Raw genomic sequence first — 16699 nt, forward strand, 5'->3', positions numbered from 1 at the left:
TGAGGTTTTACTACATCTTTATTCTTTGATTACAGTGAGTCAAGTTCAAGACAAAACATTCCAATATTAATAAAAATAGTATCAAATGTCAGATTTAGTTTATTAGTAGGTGCATGTATTTCAAACACAGATCCTGATGACAGATGTTCATCTGTGGGTAAGGTGCTTAAGCACTGATTTTGAAACAATTCTGTATTGAACAGGTCAATATCCAGTAATTTAAATATTATTTCTCAGAATCTGAACTACTGTCAAGAAATACTCAAATGAGATGAACTTAGTGCTTTTTACTTCAATCTTAACACACTTATCAATTAATTCTCCTGGAGAGAGTAAGGCTTGTGTCAACAGACAAGAATTCCTGCTGGGCCTAAAATTCTCCTATGACTGGGACAGATTTTATGTCAGGTCCCCAGAGAGGAATTAATTCCCATGAACTATAGCTCTTCCTCAAGGACAACCGGTTTCCTGAGGCAGAAACAACCAGTTTCACAGACACCGTTAACAGGTTAAAAAAAAAATTAAAATCAGGTGATGTATTGTTTTACATTGATTTTAAGAATAAAACTCACTAAGAGATACATGTTTACCCTTTACATGTAGAATGACTGTGTCAATTAGATTTCAGTTGAAAGGACAATTTAGCAGTTCAGATAAAACCCCTAGAAACATACTGAAAATAAAACCAGATGTACAGTAAGAAAGATTCTATGCAACTCCCATTTATCCTTCAGCCATAGTTTCAATGATTATATTTTCTGATCCAAAATCAGAACACATGGTTTGCGAAGGGTTTTTCTGTGCTACCCTGGGCTAAGAGGTTGTAACCTGAGTGATGCTTTTACTTCCGTCATGCCAGGTGCTGGAACCTCCAAGCATGCTAATGGTTTAGCCAAAATGACAGCACGTATGAAATCTGGATTGTTCCAGGCTTTCCAGTTAATGTGGTCACCAAAGTCACAGTAAGCGTAACCGAGCGCACTCCCTACACTTCACTTCCTCCACCTCTTTCTCCTTTCTCCGCCTCCTTCAGGAGGTTGAGGAGGAGGAGGGCGGGAGATCAAACACCACTGACGGAAGTCCCATCAGCTGCCAAAGGTCCTATGAGAGAGAACTTTGCTACCTACCTCTTCCCAAGATGTTGGGGACAAAGGGAGTGGCAGTGCTACTACAGGGACAACTTAGGGGTCCTGCAAACGGAAGATGAATTCCCAATTGCTCAGGACCATGACCTCGCAGTGGGCCTGTGCTGAAGAAATCCTTGTGTTGGACAAATGCTACTATGAACAATCAGAAAATACGCCAGCAAGCAAGGGCAAGCAGGCAGACAATGTGTCAAGCACGGACTCACACCGCATTTCCTGATTAATTTATTTCTCCCAATCCGTTTTCTTCGGTTCTGCTTTTAAGCCAGGGCCCGTGGTGGGAGGGGTAGGGCATTCAGCAGGAAAGCTCAGAAGGGTTCTACCCCACTTTAAAAACACCTTTGCTTAAAAACACAAATATCCAGTGATTAGCAATTAAGAAGTGAAAAATTAACTACTTAGTAGTTAAACTCTATGAATTATCAAAAGTGATGGCCTGGGATCAGCAGCGTTACAAAGGAAAATCATACTGCATTTCTTAAAGCTTTTTCTGAATGCTTAGCAGGTCTCTCTTAGTGTTAATTGCACTTGAAACATTTGATTTTTCATTTAATCTCTGAAAGCTGTTCATTGTTTTCTTCGTTGATAAAGAGGAAAGGGTCAATTTATCATGTGCTCCAAAGCTCTCTGGATGGATCAAGATTCCGTGCAGGTTGTGTGACAGGCGCAGGGGGCGTGGAGGACCGAGGTCGTGCCCTTCAGAGCTTGGACTGCAGTGGCTTCAGGTGCTTGTAGAAAGATTCATGGACCTGAGGGAAGGCAGGGGGAGAAGGGACTGATCAGGAGCTTGCCGTGTAAAAGCACACTTCCTGTGGGTGTTAATCCTCACCTGAGCATGTTCTTCCCACGGATTGTTAGAGAGTGAAAGGGAGGGATGGAGGGGGGAAGAGAGAGAAGAAAGAGAAGAGAGAAACATCGGACTGGGGCTGGGAATTGAACCTGAGAGCCTTCCGTGCTCGGCCGATGCTCTAACCACTGAGCATACCGACCAGGGCTAAAAGAGCATACTTTTAACCAAGACATTATCAGGGCCTTATTTGGATCCTGATCCAAAGAATTTGAAGTGGGGGAGGGGGAGGGACAGAATTGAGCCAACTGGGAAACTCTGGGCACGGAGCAGTTCATGATATAATCCTTATCTTTTAGAGATACGTATTTATTGAAATGTCTATGGATGAAATTATCTGGCATCTTAGATCTGTTTCAAAATAATCCTTAGCAGTGGACATGGACAGTAGGGGGGTGAAGGCTTGTGCTGGGGGGAGAGGTCAATGGGGGAAAAGGAGACATATGTAATACTTCAACAATAAAGAATTAAAAATAATAGTAATCCTTAGGAGGAGAGGGTGGAGGCTGGCCGTAGACCGTGGTCGCAGCATGACCCAGGGCACGTGGCGCTGCAGCGCAGTCTGCTCCTTCTGTGCATGTTTGGAAAACGTCAACGACTTACTAAAGAGTCAAGGAAGTCAAACCTGCTCGCTGCAGGAGTGACCCAGTTCCCTTCTGAACCTGCTGCCTGAGGAACCGACGGTCCGAGGCGCGCTTTCCAAGCTTCTAGACGGACCCGCCAGAGGCCGCTGCTGGCTCACAGGGCCCGGCAGAACCACCGGGGAGAGGACACTGCTCGTTACCTCGGCTTTGTTGAGCGGGGAGGTCTTGGCCCACTCGAACAGGTTCTCATACACGTTGCCATCATAGCGGCCCAGCACGGAGCCCAGCGACACATCCTGGAAATCAAACGCATCGACCAGCGTGACGGCGTCCGGGCGGATGACGGTCAGCAGCTCCTTGATGCGCTGGTGCACCTGGGTGACCTGGGAGTCTGTCAGGATGTTCTCCTGCAAGAAACAAGCACGCAAACGGCGTGTACGTGTCTGTCCGGGGCGGGCAACAGGAGGCTCATGGTGCACCGTGACGCGGAGTTACCGACGCTACTGTAACAACAACACCTGCGTGTCTTACGAACAACGGCAAACCTATGTTTGCCCGCCCCGTAGGTGGACAGCTCGATATATCATATGCGCGCACAGCTATAAATCAGACCACAATCATTTTTCTACCAAAAAATAAGAAGCCTTCAACTTCAGGAAATACTGACCTGAAGGAAATCCCCCGCCTTCTGGCTGATCCCGTACAGAGCGTACAGGAGGCACAAGTTCCTCAGGACGGCCTGGATGGACTTCTCTTGAATTTTGAGGAGCTGCTCTGAGAAGAGCTTTACTGTCACATAGTGGCAGTGCGCCTAGAGAGAGAGAGAGAGATAGAGAGAGAGTGAGAGAGAGAGAGAGAGAGAGAGAGAGGGCAGCAGAGGTGAGAACGCTGCAGGACTCGCCACCAGCGCCAGCGTCTGCCGGAGAGCGAGGCGGTGGCGGCGTGAGGGCAGGGCCGGGAGCGCAGCGCCATCACTGACCTCACTTGCTCGCACGAGGTCCACGGAAGTCAGGTTCCACGCGACCTCCTTGCTTTTCCGGTGACTCACTTCCGTCTGAAGGTTTTTGGCAGCGATTTCTACTAACCTGTTAAGAAATGAAAGAAGACTGAAGCTCGGAGGAAGGGACCACGGTGCCCACGCCTCCCTCCTCTTCCTCAGGCCCCAGCCCGAGGCCCCACGGCTGCCCCGACGGGGAGCTCACCTGGCCGCCCGGAGCCGGTAGGCTTCGGTGAGGCTGTGGGGGCTGTCGAGGTCCACCACGGTGGGCCACACGGCCACCTGCTGCGGCTGGATGCGCTGGCTGGGCAGGTCATTCAGGTAGGACACCATGCCGCACACCAGCTTCCCCGAGTGCACCTGGTCGTAACTTTTCATCAGAAACCTAAAGCCGGGACAAGCTTTCAGTAGCCTGCTTCTCGTGAAGCACAAATAAGACCAAACCTTCAAGACGTGTCCGCGATGGGACAGGTGAGTTTCACACTCGCTAGTCTGATCACAAGATCAGCAGAGTGGGTGCGGACAGAGGCGCAATGACGTCTTTCAGGAACACATGTAATGTGCAGAGAACACACGGTAACCGGAGCGGTGGGAAGGACTTGAACGCTCTAGTTCCGTGGTCGGCAAACTCATTAGTCACAGAGCCAAATACCAACAGTACAACGATTGAAATTTCTTTGGAGAGCCAAATTTTCTAAACTTAAACGTCTTCTAACGCCACTTCTTCAAAATAGACTCGCCCAGGCCGTGGTATTTTGTGGAAGAGCCACACTCAAGGGGTCAAAGAGCCGCCTGTGGCTCGTGAGCCGCAGTTTGCCGACCACGGCTCTAGCTAACAGGCCAGGCATCGCGGCCAGGACTCACCGGGCGGTCTGCAGCATCATGACGGTGTTCTCGCCCTCGAAGGTGCAGGTCGGGGTGAAGGTGACGTAGATGTTGGGGAGGCCGCTGCAGTGAGAGTAGCCGTGCCCGCCGCAGGCCATCCGGCAGGCTTCGATGGCGGCGTTCGTGGTCCAGGAGGTGAACGCCTTCAGCCCGGCGGTGAGGGCATGAAGCTGAGGGCAAGCAAAGGCCGTCAGAACGTGTGCGCCGACAGCGGAGTTCCGAGGAGAAACACTAACCCTCCCCTGCCAGCGCTGGTCGCTTTCCAAATCACCTGCCACGCGTGTATCGGAAGCAGCGTGGGCATCTCCTGGCCTGATCACTCCCACTCCCACTCCCTCGGAGCTGCTCTACTTGGCAAAAGTCTCCCCTGTGTTCCCTCCATTAACAGACGACCAACATGGTGCAGCGCTTCGGAAACTTCAAGACCAAACCCACAGCCCAACCGCGTGGCTCAGTGGTTGAGTGTCAACCAGGAGGTCACGGTTCGATTCTCAGTCAGGGCACACGCCCGGGTGGTGGGCTCGATCCTCAGTGTGGGGCGTGCAGGAGGCAACCAATCAATGGTTTTCTCTTATCATTGATGTTTCTATCTCTCTTCTCTGAAATCAATAAAGATAAAAAATAAAAAAAACAAAAAATAAGCCCTACATGTGTTCATAGCTAACTCCATTCAATCAGAAGAATGTTTTGGATCTTCTGAGAACATATGGACCATCCAAGACATGCCAACGCGTGCCTTCCTCCGGACACTGTCTAACAGGCACGTATGAAAGAGAAGGTGCCCACGAGTGCATGAGCCCCCACACGCACCTCGGGCAGCTCACTCAGGTCCCCCTGGCCAATGTCTTCATTAATGCGATGATAGGTCTCCTTCATGTAGGCGCCTACAAAATGGAAGGCATAGGCAGTGGCCAGCAGTGGGAAGAGTTTATATTGCTGGGTTTGAAAATCCAAAATCTGTGGTTCCGGTTCACTAAAATACATAGAAAAAGGAAAAAAATTATACACACATACAGAACTGACTTTGCGCCAGGTTCCAGTCTAAGCACTTTGATATATTAACTTATTTCATCCTCATAAAGACCCTGCGAGGTAACACGTATTACCCCATTTTACAGATGGGACAAGGAGAGGTCCAGGACCCAGCTGCACTCACGCAGCTAGTAAGGGGCAGACCCTCGGTTTACAATGAGACTATGTTGCCACAGAAGACACTCTTAACCCCCCGTCTTAGGTGGACACACGTTCCTAGCTGTGAAGTTCAGATCTTTCTGTCTTTCCAGCATGACTACAGAAACTGTATCTTACGGCAACATACAAAAGCAAAGTTAACGTCGTAGGAGGAAGGCAATGGTAGAGATCTAACCTGATAACTAGATGGCTAAATAAATTATATTTTGACCACAACTATGAAGAAGACCCAATACACAAAATTAAATATTTAAATTCTAAGAAGGTCTGCTCTTATCAATTTCTTTATTCCTTCTTTCGGAGTGAAAGGTTATGCCCAAGTGAAAGGCAGTAGTAGGGAAAAACTACGGGCATGGACACAACAGGGAGCCAAGTTCAATGTCGCTTTCGCCATGCCCGATTTGTAGTTGTTAGTAGCAATTCGAATTTGCAAACTGCCTTCATTGTTTTGAACATTTCCCGAGGAGAGCTCAAGTAATATCATTACTGTTTCTCTTAGCAGTTAAGAATAACGAAGTGGTACTCTCACCTTTCCGCTTAAGAAAAGGAAATGTAGGTTCTGAGCAGCAGGCCCCGTACACTGCCACCTCAGCTCAGTCTACGGCCAGGGCGCCTGCTCTGCACCGCATTGGGGGATTTGGTATCTGAATGGGCTCCAAGCCAGGAGTTCGGTAATGAGCCCACTCAGCCCCGCCCTTACCCCGGCTTGATTTCAGACTGGTGCCTCACGGCGCTGTATCGGATGGCAATGGTGCAGGCCTTGGCCAGGCACCGAGCGGCTTCTCCCACGAGGAAGGACCTGATGAACACCATGGTCCCGTAGGTCAGCTTGTTACTCACGGGTTTCACGTAGGTGCCATCAGGCTTCACCTGGAAAAGGACACGGGGCTGAGGCTGCCTCTGTGGAACCCAAGAGGCAGCTTAGGCCAGTGGCTCTCAAAGTGTGGCCCCAGGACGGCACATGGGCATCGCCTGGGGACTTGTCTGAACAGGAAGCCCTGGCCGGTGTGACTCAATTGGTCAGGCATAGTCCGGGCACCGAAAGGTTGCTGGTGTGATTTCTGGTCAGGGCACAGGCCCGGGTTGCGGGCTCGATCCCAGATAGGGGGTGTGTAGGAGGCAGCCAGTCGATGTTTCTGCTCTCACATTGATGTTACTCTCTCTCCCCCACTCCCTTCCTCTCTCTCTCAAAATCAATAAAATAAATTAAAAATCTCATTAAATCAGAAACTCTGGGGGCAAAGCACTGTGGATTTCAGCCGGCCCTCCAGATGATTCTAATGCGCCCTCAAGTTTGAGACCGCTGGTCTAGCCGACCAGAATATGCTCTTCAGACCTGACAACGGCTTCTGGCTTCACTGTCATAATAAAAGCAGCATCATGCCGAAACCGGTTTGACTCAGTGGATAGAGCGTTGGCCTGTGGACTGAAGGGTCCCAGGTTCGATTCCGGTCGGGGGTATGTACCTTGGTTGTGGGCACATCCCCAGTGGGGGGTGTGCGGGAGGCAGCTGATCGATGTTTCTCTCTCATCGATGTTTCCAACTCTCTATCCCTCTCCCTTCCCCTCTGTAAAAAATCAATAATATATATATATATATATATATATATATATATATATATATAAAATATATATAAAGCAGCATCAGAAGTAAAGCCATGTCAGTAGCTCCTAGAAACAGACCCTGTTAACCCTGAGGTCATCACCAGCCACACGACCCGCGCCCGACACCGCTGCTCCTCCTTTGTCTCACACACCTGGGCGTACTTCATCAGCATGTTTTCTCTGGGGATACGATAGTGGTCCATCTTCAGGTAGCCATTATCCATCTCATCATAGCCGAATTTGGGGCCAATGTCGCCAACGGTGATACCTACCACGAGAGAAAGGAAAATCACCAGGGTCTATTCTTTGGAAATCCTGACTGTCCCCACTCTCCTTTAGTTGTGTTTTATGCTTTTTGCAGAAGAAAGTGCTCGGTTTAAGTTTTCACGTCAACATCAGATGAACAACTCTAACCTGGCAAAGGCTTGTGGGTTCCAATTTCACGAATAGGTACAATGAAGGCATGTAATCCATAGCATTTCCCCTGGGTGTAGAGCTGGGCTAGTACTATCGCATGATTTGAAGTCTTTCCAACTGCAACAAAACAAGAGACACAAATGAGCCGTCCTTACATGATCCAAGGGACAGAAATGAAAGAGAAAACATGTTAAATGAAACGCTAGACTCTCAACAGTGTGTCAGAAAGCCTTTCTTATGACAGCGCCACACGGTTTTCAGAAGAAAATCTATGTATGAGAGTTATTAAAATGTATAGAACTTTGGCAGAGCAATCCTCCATTTCCATAGATATATATATATGTGTGTGTGTGTGTGTGTGTGTGTATACACACATACATACACTAGAGGCTCGTTGCACGAAGATTCATGCAATAGGCTTTCCTTTCCTTGGCTGCCGGCACCGGTTTTCCTCCAGCACCCAGGACCCAGGCTGCAGCGGAGCCAAGTCTTCAGCCTTCAGGCTTGGCTCCGGCCACAGCGGAGCCTTCAGTCTTTGCTCTGTGCCTGCGTATGCAAATTAACCTGCCATTTTTGTTGGGTTAATTTGCATACTCGTTCCTGATTGGCTGGTGGGCATCATGGAGGTACGGTCAATTTGCATCTTTCTCTTTTATTAGTGTAGATATATACACACAAACTTTTAAATGGGATAACTGACATATAATACCATCTAAGTTTAAGATGTACAACTCCTTAACTTGACAGCAATTTATTTTAGAAGATGACAGCTCTCTTTTCTACTATTTTCTCATTTACATAAAGAAGGTAACGCTTTCCAAAGCAGTAGCCACCAGTCACCCGTGGCCATTTATATTAATTACAATGAAGTAAAAGAAAAGAAAAGATTCCATTCCCTTGCCAACCAGCGGCCCTCGGGGTGCTCCGCAGGGGTGCACGGTAGCGGCCAGCACCTTGAGCAGCAGCGAGAGCAGCCCATCGTGCAGAAGGGTCTGAGGGCCAGTGCTGTCAGGAGATTTCTGGTTAGTACTTCCAGAATTTGTGTCTTCTTTTTGCATGCTAGTCTGTTTCTTACAAAAATGTATTGAAATATATAATGTGAATAACAAAATCCTTCAAAGCACTAATGCCATCTGAAATATACATCCTAAGACAGTGGTCGGCAAACCGCGGCTCGCGAGCCACATGTGGCTCTTTGGCCCTTTGAGTGTGGCTCGACGTTAGAACTACTTCTTCAAAATAGACTTGCCCAGGCCGAAAACCGACTTCTGCGCATGGGCCACGAAGTTTCAATCGCACTGTACGTGCGCGCCCGCACGTGGTATTTTTTGGAAGAGCCACACTCAAGGGGCCAAAGAGCCGCATGTGGCTCGCGAGCCGCAGTTTGCCGACCACTGTCCTAAGACAATCTTCCATTGACTCGGAATGGAAGACAATATTAAATAAGTTTCATGTCAAACTTATTTATAATAAAAATCTGAAAATAACTCAAGTGCTTTTCAATACAGAAATGACTAACCAAACAGGGAGTGCAGAGCTACCTGAGTGATGACGATGTAAACTACGCTCATACTCAACATGCTGTGATGAAAGCTGAGCAGCAGAGTGAGACAGCTCTCCTCTGCGCTCTGTGAGGTATGAGTATCTGTAACGCGCTCAGCAGAGTGTTAAATAGCTTAGAATAGTTAAGCCTTAAGAGATTTTCTATTAAGAAAAAGAAGTTTTTTCTATATTTCAAAACGATATTCTCAGATAAGCTCTCCATTATAAACATGATCTTAAAACACCCAGTAACTGTTAAAAAAAAGTTCACTTACGCCCACCAGGCCACCACTTGATGGAGGTCACAGTCGGACTATTGAGAATAAACTCCTGGGTTTCAGGGTCATATGTGGCTGTGGTTTCCAGGCCTCGCAGATGAGTCCCTAAGGGAATAAATCACATTCACGTCAGCTAAATGAGGAAAAAGAGGTACAGAGTACAGGCTCCTGGCCAGTCCTCTAAGCTCTCACATCTCAGGATAACAAGCTCTAACGACAATGCGGTGTTTTTAGATGAGCTACCCATGGTTGATAACCAAGATACGTAACTCCCTGTACTTAACCAGGTAACATTATTTAGAGCAACCAAAAGTAAAAGTAAAGGCAGCTTAGAATCCTCGTTTCTAAGATCCCAGGACATGAATTTCACAGCTAACTGCCCTCTTAAGCCCATCTCTGTGCGAGTGTGCCAATTCCAACGCAGACTATTGCGTTTTCCTCGCCAACTACGAAGATTAAGATAACGTGATAGGAAGAGACTCTCTAGCTAAAGGTCTTGTAAATCGGGCGTTTATTTCAGAATAATTGCTAGGATGGCCAACAAGATCTGAAAAAGGAGTCACATTTGGGGAAAAGGCCTAGGACGGTGCCTCGCGCTGGCCGGCTCACCGTGTGAAGAGCTCCCAGTGCCATGTTGACTGAAGGGGGGGGAGCCATGTTCTCAATCCCAATACAGATGTGCCGCTTCTCTTAAAGACCTCAGGCGAAGGTTCTCAGTGTCGCTCTCGCTCAGAACACAGACAGCTGTGTCCTGCTGGATGGATCTCACTAACACGGAAACTCTCAAACCTTTAGAAACTTCCCAGGTGAACACAGCCACGGCCAGTTCACGTGTGACCCACAACCTTCCCAGAGTGGGAACAAGGAAACAGACACGCAGACGCCTTTCACCAAGGCAGCAGCCTTTTAAGAGAATGAGGTGACATTGAACAGAACCGATGACGCCCAAGTGCTTTCAAATGCACATCTGAACCAAATGGCATTCCTCTTTGAGCCCTGAACACCCTGCCAAGCAGCACTCCGCACCCAAGCCGGAAGACAAAGCAGCTCTAACATGAGATGAAGCCGCACAGAAATAAGAAGCAAATGGCAACCACACAGACCAGATGTCCCGAAACCTCTGAGAACGAGAAGCCAGAGCAGACGAATGACAAAGCCAGAGAGAAGCCAACTGCCTGGAGGCACAGCTGATCTTGTTCTTTCTTTATTTTGGCTAATCCTCACCCAAGAATATTTTTTCCCATTGATTTTTAGAGAGAATGGAAGGGAGGGAGGGAGGGGTACCGACAGAGAGAGAGAGAGAGAAACACATAAACACATTGATGTGAGGGACACATCAATTGGCTGCCTCCTGCACACACCCCAACCAGGACTGGGATCGAACCTGCAGGAACCTGCCACCCAGTGTGAGTCCTTGACCTGGAATTGAGCCACAATCCTTCCGTGTAAGGGCCGCCAACCATTGGCCAGGGCACAGCTAATCTTATTTTTCTGAACTCTGGCTAAGCTAGCTTTAGAACTTCACTGAATTTACTGAATCAAGGCATAAGTAACTTCCAGGTATAAAATGCTGCATGTTTTGGTTATATAAGCCACTCACTTCCCATCAGCAGATCAAGGAGCACACATGCTATGAATCTGTATTTCTTCTGGAATTTCTGCAAGTTCATGATGTATCAGTAGTAAGGGCAATCAGACAGTAAGAAGAAAAATGGGTTCAGAGTCTGTATGCATACATTCTACGTAACTCCAGTGAGCTTGAAAAACCACTTAGACGTGTCATTACTGATCTTCTAACGGGGAAGCAATGGAAAAGAAAGACCAGCATATCTCTGTGATCCTGTAACCTTTCCCTTTCACTGGCCAAAGCAATGTCTTTGCCAGACTGGTACACTGAAAAACCTGGCTTCTACAGAAAGGTCGCATGTCAACAGCTCGTACATGCCATCGCTAGCACGTGGCGGGCACGCCGTATGTGCTAAGCTTGCAGCGCCCGCCCAACCCAGAACGTAGACTGAATGCAGCGTACCATGGCCCATCTCTGTCTGGGCATAAGTGCCAATGACCTCCAAGTTCCAGGCGGGCATGAAGAAGCGCTCCTGCTGTTCCGCAGTCGCCTGGTGAAGCAAGGTGGGCAGGAACATGCCCAAGTGGAGATCCAGAGGCGAAGGCCCTCGGTGCACAAAGCTTCGAAGGCATACCCAGGTGGGCATTTGGAAGAGCCATCGGGTGGGAGAGGATCAGCAATGTGGACAGACAGATCGAGGAAAGGAGAGAAAAAAACAACCTCTGTGAGTACGCGCCAGTGGGTGGCTTCCCCGTGTGTCAGAGCACTGCCCCTCTCTGCATCTTCCTCACGTGGCAGTGCCCATTTCTCTTCGTACACCCTCATCTCCAACACCATCCCGTTTGGCAGGACCGACTGCCCAGTTCACAGCCTGCGCGGCACAAAACCACGTGAGCACGGCCGAGGGTCCAGGCTTGCCACCCATCAGAGGAGATGAGACAGCAGGAGAGGGTGCGGGGAACGCGGGGTTGAGGCTGCGCACTGCTTGGCTCTGAGGAGCCGCTGCGACAGAGCACGGCCGTTCTCTCGGGGGTTTCCGAGGTCCCGTTTCAGCCACGCTGGCCTCTGCTGTCTGTCCACCCAACAGCCAGCGCCGCCCCCACGCCTCCGCTCTGCGCACTGACTCGGGGTCCTCGTGGAGATCTAGCCTCAGGCCATGGCAGCAGCTTATGCAGAAGCTGGCAGTGCTCTTCACCCCGACACATTGCAGAAGTTAAAACACAGGCAACTTCTGCCGAAACCGGTTTGGCTCAGTGGATAGAGCGTCGGCCTGAGGACTCAGGGGTCCCGGGTTCGGTTCCGGTCAAGGGCATGTGCCTTGGTTGCGGGCGCATCCCCAGTGGGGGGTGTGCAAGAGGCAGCTGATCGATGTTTCTAGCTCTCTGTCCCTCTCTCTTCCTCTCTGTGAAAAATCAATAAAATATATTTAAAAAACAAACAAACAAACAAAAAAAAACCAGGCAACTTCTAGTGGAGACCACAGTCAATCACAAGTAACAGTCATGGCTAACAGGCTCTCCGTTATGGTTTATGGGAACTGTCACTAATGATGATAAGCATCTTCGCAGTAATTTTAATTCCACTTACTAAAGTCATCCTTTCCACCTAAAATCTGCAGATGCCTTAGACTTTTGTGTGAATTTATCTTAATAGGAAATAGTTCTATATGCCTTCTACAAGCCCTTGTATATTTTTATTTTTTTTTTTTTTAATTTTGAGCGAGAGAGAAACATTGATTGGAGAGAGCCACATCAAGGGGCGCTTCCTGCATGCCCCTACAGGTCGTGGGTTTGCTCCCGGCCAGGACACACGCAAGAATCACGCAATGGACGCATAAATAAGTGGAGCCCTCTCTCCTTCCTCCTCCCTCCCTAAAAAGAAAATAAAGACTCGTGTTGCCTAAACACATCTCCTAGTCCAGTGCCCCTGGGTTGAGAACCATGATGAGGACACGAGAGACTTGCTGAAAGCAGAGCTGTCCCTGGAAACGCCCAGTAAGATGTGAGCACTGGTGGAAACTGGGGGGAAGGTCCCCGGGACCGCCTATGCTATTTCTGCAACTTCCTAGGAATCGACAATCATTTCAAAATGATCAGTTAAAAAACACGCTCAAGGATGAGCGAGCGCCTCTCACTCACAATCAAGAAAGCCAGCCGTCCCGTTTTTAAAAGGACGGTGACCAGGGAGCAAAATAAATGTGTGCCTGGGACCTGAAAGGGAAAAACCGCTCCGAACGAGGGCTGACAACTGTGGCCAGGGACCGGCCGGCGCAGCCGAGAGGCTGGTCTGCGTTACTAGAAACCAGAGCTGCGCCGGGAGGAAAGGCCCATCAGCCACGCGGGGGGGCGGGCGGCGGAGTGTGGCCTCACGGAGGAGCACCGCACAACCAGGGCTACCACCAAACCCACGTGCAGGACACTGGCAGAGCCACTACAACCGGAAGCTGTTCTTGAGCCTGAAGAATGTCATTTAGAAGTGGATGGAATTTAGGCATGTTACAAGGAGAACGTGATCTTAGACAATTCTTGGACTTAAATATTTGTTGTAAAAAGTCATGCATAATGAAGATTATATTTAGAAAAAATTTTTAGAGAGAGGGGGATGGAGGGAGGCTGAGAGAGAAAAACATGGATTTGTTGTTGCACTTATTTACACATTCATGGTTAATGCTTGCATGTGCTGCAACCTTGGTGTATGGGGATGATGCTCTAACCAACTGAGCTACCCGGCCGGGGCTTTATATATTACTAGAGGCCCGATGCACGAAATTCGTGCAAGAGTAGGCCTTCCTTCTCCCAGCTGCCGGCACCGGCTTCCCTCTGGCACCCGGGACCCGGGCTTCCCTCTGGCACCCGGGACCCGGGCTTCCCTCTGGCACCCGGGACCCGGGCTTCCCTCTGGCACCCGGAACCCGGGCTTCCCTCTGGCACCCGGGACCCGGGCTTCCCTCTGGCACCCGGGACCCGGGCTTCCCTCTGGCACCTGGGACCCGGGCTTCCCTCTGGCACCCGGGACCCGGGCTTCCCTCTGGCACCTGGGACCCGGGCTTCCCTCTAGCACCTGGGACCTGGGCTTCCCTCTGGCACCTGGGACCCGGGCTTCCCTCTGACACCCGGGACCCGGGCTTCCCTCATAGCCCCGACTTTGTCCGGAAGGTTGTCTGGTCTAATTAGCATATTACATTTTTATTATTATAGATTTTACATTTTACTTGGTGAAGCACTAGAGTTAATTCTTAATAAACCGTAACACTGAAGGCCTTTCCAGTCAACACTGAGGACAGAATGATTTGGGGGATGATGTAAGAGGTAGGAAGAAATGGAAACAGCACCGTCATTCCTCAGTGATTTTAGAATGGCTGTAAGCCCTGGCTGGGCAGCTCCGCTGGTTGGAGCGTTGTCCCGATACACCAAGTTGGTGGGTTTGATCCCTGGTCAGAGCGTATACAGGAAGCAACCAATGAATGCATAAATAAGTGGAACAACAAATCCATCTCTCTCTCTCTCTCACTCAAATCAATAAATAACATTTTTAAAAAAGAAAGAAAAGCTGTAGGATATAAAGAAAACAAAATCACTGCATTCTTATTAAGACCATTCAAGTAGAAACACCAGCGAAGAGATTTACAAAATCAACAAAATATTTAAAATGGGTTAAATAACTTAGCTCAGGATATTAAAGGTTTAATTAGGAAAAATATATACCTAATAACATGAATAAAAAAGATAAGAACAAAAAAGAAATTGCTAATTCCTGGCTGAAAGGACTAAATAAAGTTAATACTTCCCAATAAATCACAAGGATTTAATGTAACATGGATTTTAAGTTCCTGTAGAATAAATTTTATGACTTGATAAATTGCGATCAGAATTCATCTAGAAGAATAAGTATGCAAAGTACACCCAATACATGTATCTTGAAATGTAACAATAATTGTAGCCTCTCAGGTTTTAAAATACCTTACAAAGCAACAATGAGCCAAAGTTTATGATGCTAGGAGGAAAACAAAGGAAGAAACAAATGACAGTAATATATTTAAGATTCTAGAAGTAAATTGAAACTATTATAAAACTATTATAAGATGAAGCAGAAAGAACATAACAATGGTGATGAGCTAAGAGTTAATAAACAGAAACAGTAAGGGATCATTCATTACTCTATAGCAGACTTAGGTCAAAGCACTGAATACCAAGCCAACAATACTGGGAGAAAATAGAACACTTACACCTACTCAGAGAAGGGTGCACTGAATACATACGGCCAAATGTTTAATGAAACAGAAGGCACTAGAAAAACTATTGCAAGGGTACAGTATACTCAGAAGATCAACATGCATATTCCATTTAATTGATACTCAAAGTAGAAAAATTCAGCCCTAACTGGTTTGGCTCAGTGGATAGAGCGTCGGCCTGAGGACTGAAGGGTCCCAGGTTCGATTCCCGTCAAGGGCATGTACCTTGGTTGTGGGCACATCCCCAGTGGGGGGTGTGTAGGAGGCAGCTGATTGATGTTTCTCTCTCATCGATGTTTCTAACTCTCTATCCCTTTCCCTTCCTCTCTGAAAAAAATCAATAAAATATATTTTAAAAAAAAGAAAAATTCAGTTTTATACTTGAGAAATGCAGACAGTAAGCCAAAGCACATAATAATATCTAGGCACACTAGCATTGGAAAATTAAAACTCTTAACTCTTAGATACATATTAATGTAGCAATACAAAGTTATAGTAACCATGTTGATGAGGCTATGGAGATAGAAGTATACTAAAAAGTTGCTAAATACATTGTAAACTGGTTCTATATTTCAGGAAAAGTACTGAACTATGCAATAAAAGCTAAAAAATGTTCATTTCCTTTAATACGGTGATTTGTTTCTGAGATATTCTAAAGGCATAACCCAAAGAACACAGCTTTTATAAGTAAGTTGACACTGTTATTTCTAACAGTGGGAAAGGAGGCTAGCCCATATACCTAGGGAGCGAGTCTCATGGGAAGCCCCAAAAGGGAAGAGACTCACCCAGGAAAAAGAAGAGACTGCTGGGGAGACAGCAGTGAGGATACAGGGGGAGAAAGATCACTGACTTACAAATTCAAGTTCACTATTCTTCAAGTTTCGGAGGGAGAAAGATGCGTTATTAGCGATGGGAATTTGCAAAGATACTGCACCATCTTCAAGGACAATCACTACGTATTGTATAAGCTGCATTGCCCTTAATAGTAATAACAACAACAGTCAGTAATAGAAACGACAGGCAACAAGAGTCACTAGGGAGTGACCAGACGTGAAATGATCAAGTACCTGTGAAGACCACACACACTACCTGCTTTGACCTGGAGCAGTGTCTGGTCAGGATGGTTAACGCCGGGCCACACACGTTCTAGGTTACCCCTCAGCACGCAAACCCTAGGGACAGGGTGCTCTCCTGTGCCCAGACCTCTGCCTCAGGCTCACAGACCCACAGACCAAACGTGTGTCGGAATGAGTGTGCCCACGCAGACATGTGCGTATTCAGAGGGAAGCTAGTCTAGAGGCAGAGGGAACACTGGTGACTGAGACTTTCGGCAGGTGACGGGATTCTAAGATTCCTGAGAATCCTGGAATGAGCATGAGCAATCCTGAGTCTCTCCACTGCCCAGTGGCT

The 16699-nt window shown here is 47.8% G+C and overlaps 1 protein-coding gene across 2 annotated transcripts in view; it reads right to left on the bottom strand.

Annotated features, from left to right (window-relative positions):
- ACOX1 (acyl-CoA oxidase 1) overlaps positions 1-16699 on the bottom strand; it is a 25605-nt gene continuing 8906 nt past the window's right edge. Inside the window, exons 3-14 of one of the 2 annotated variants that reach the window (XM_008155042.3) lie at positions 11521-11678; positions 9489-9596; positions 7669-7788; positions 7407-7522; positions 6350-6519; positions 5269-5431; positions 4438-4628; positions 3779-3958; positions 3556-3661; positions 3244-3387; positions 2777-2983; positions 1-1894 (exon numbers count right to left, since the gene is read on the bottom strand). In XM_008155042.3, coding sequence (XP_008153264.3) covers positions 1844-1894; positions 2777-2983; positions 3244-3387; positions 3556-3661; positions 3779-3958; positions 4438-4628; positions 5269-5431; positions 6350-6519; positions 7407-7522; positions 7669-7788; positions 9489-9596; positions 11521-11678 — 1714 coding nt within the window. In that variant the 3' untranslated portion in view covers positions 1-1843. The remainder of the gene's footprint in view (positions 1895-2776; positions 2984-3243; positions 3388-3555; positions 3662-3778; positions 3959-4437; positions 4629-5268; positions 5432-6349; positions 6520-7406; positions 7523-7668; positions 7789-9488; positions 9597-11520; positions 11679-16699) is intronic. The other variant, XM_008155041.3, reaches the window with a different exon arrangement.

Source organism: Eptesicus fuscus, chromosome 20, assembly GCF_027574615.1.
Source record: "Eptesicus fuscus isolate TK198812 chromosome 20, DD_ASM_mEF_20220401, whole genome shotgun sequence".
NCBI classification, from domain to species: Eukaryota; Metazoa; Chordata; class Mammalia; order Chiroptera; family Vespertilionidae; genus Eptesicus; species Eptesicus fuscus.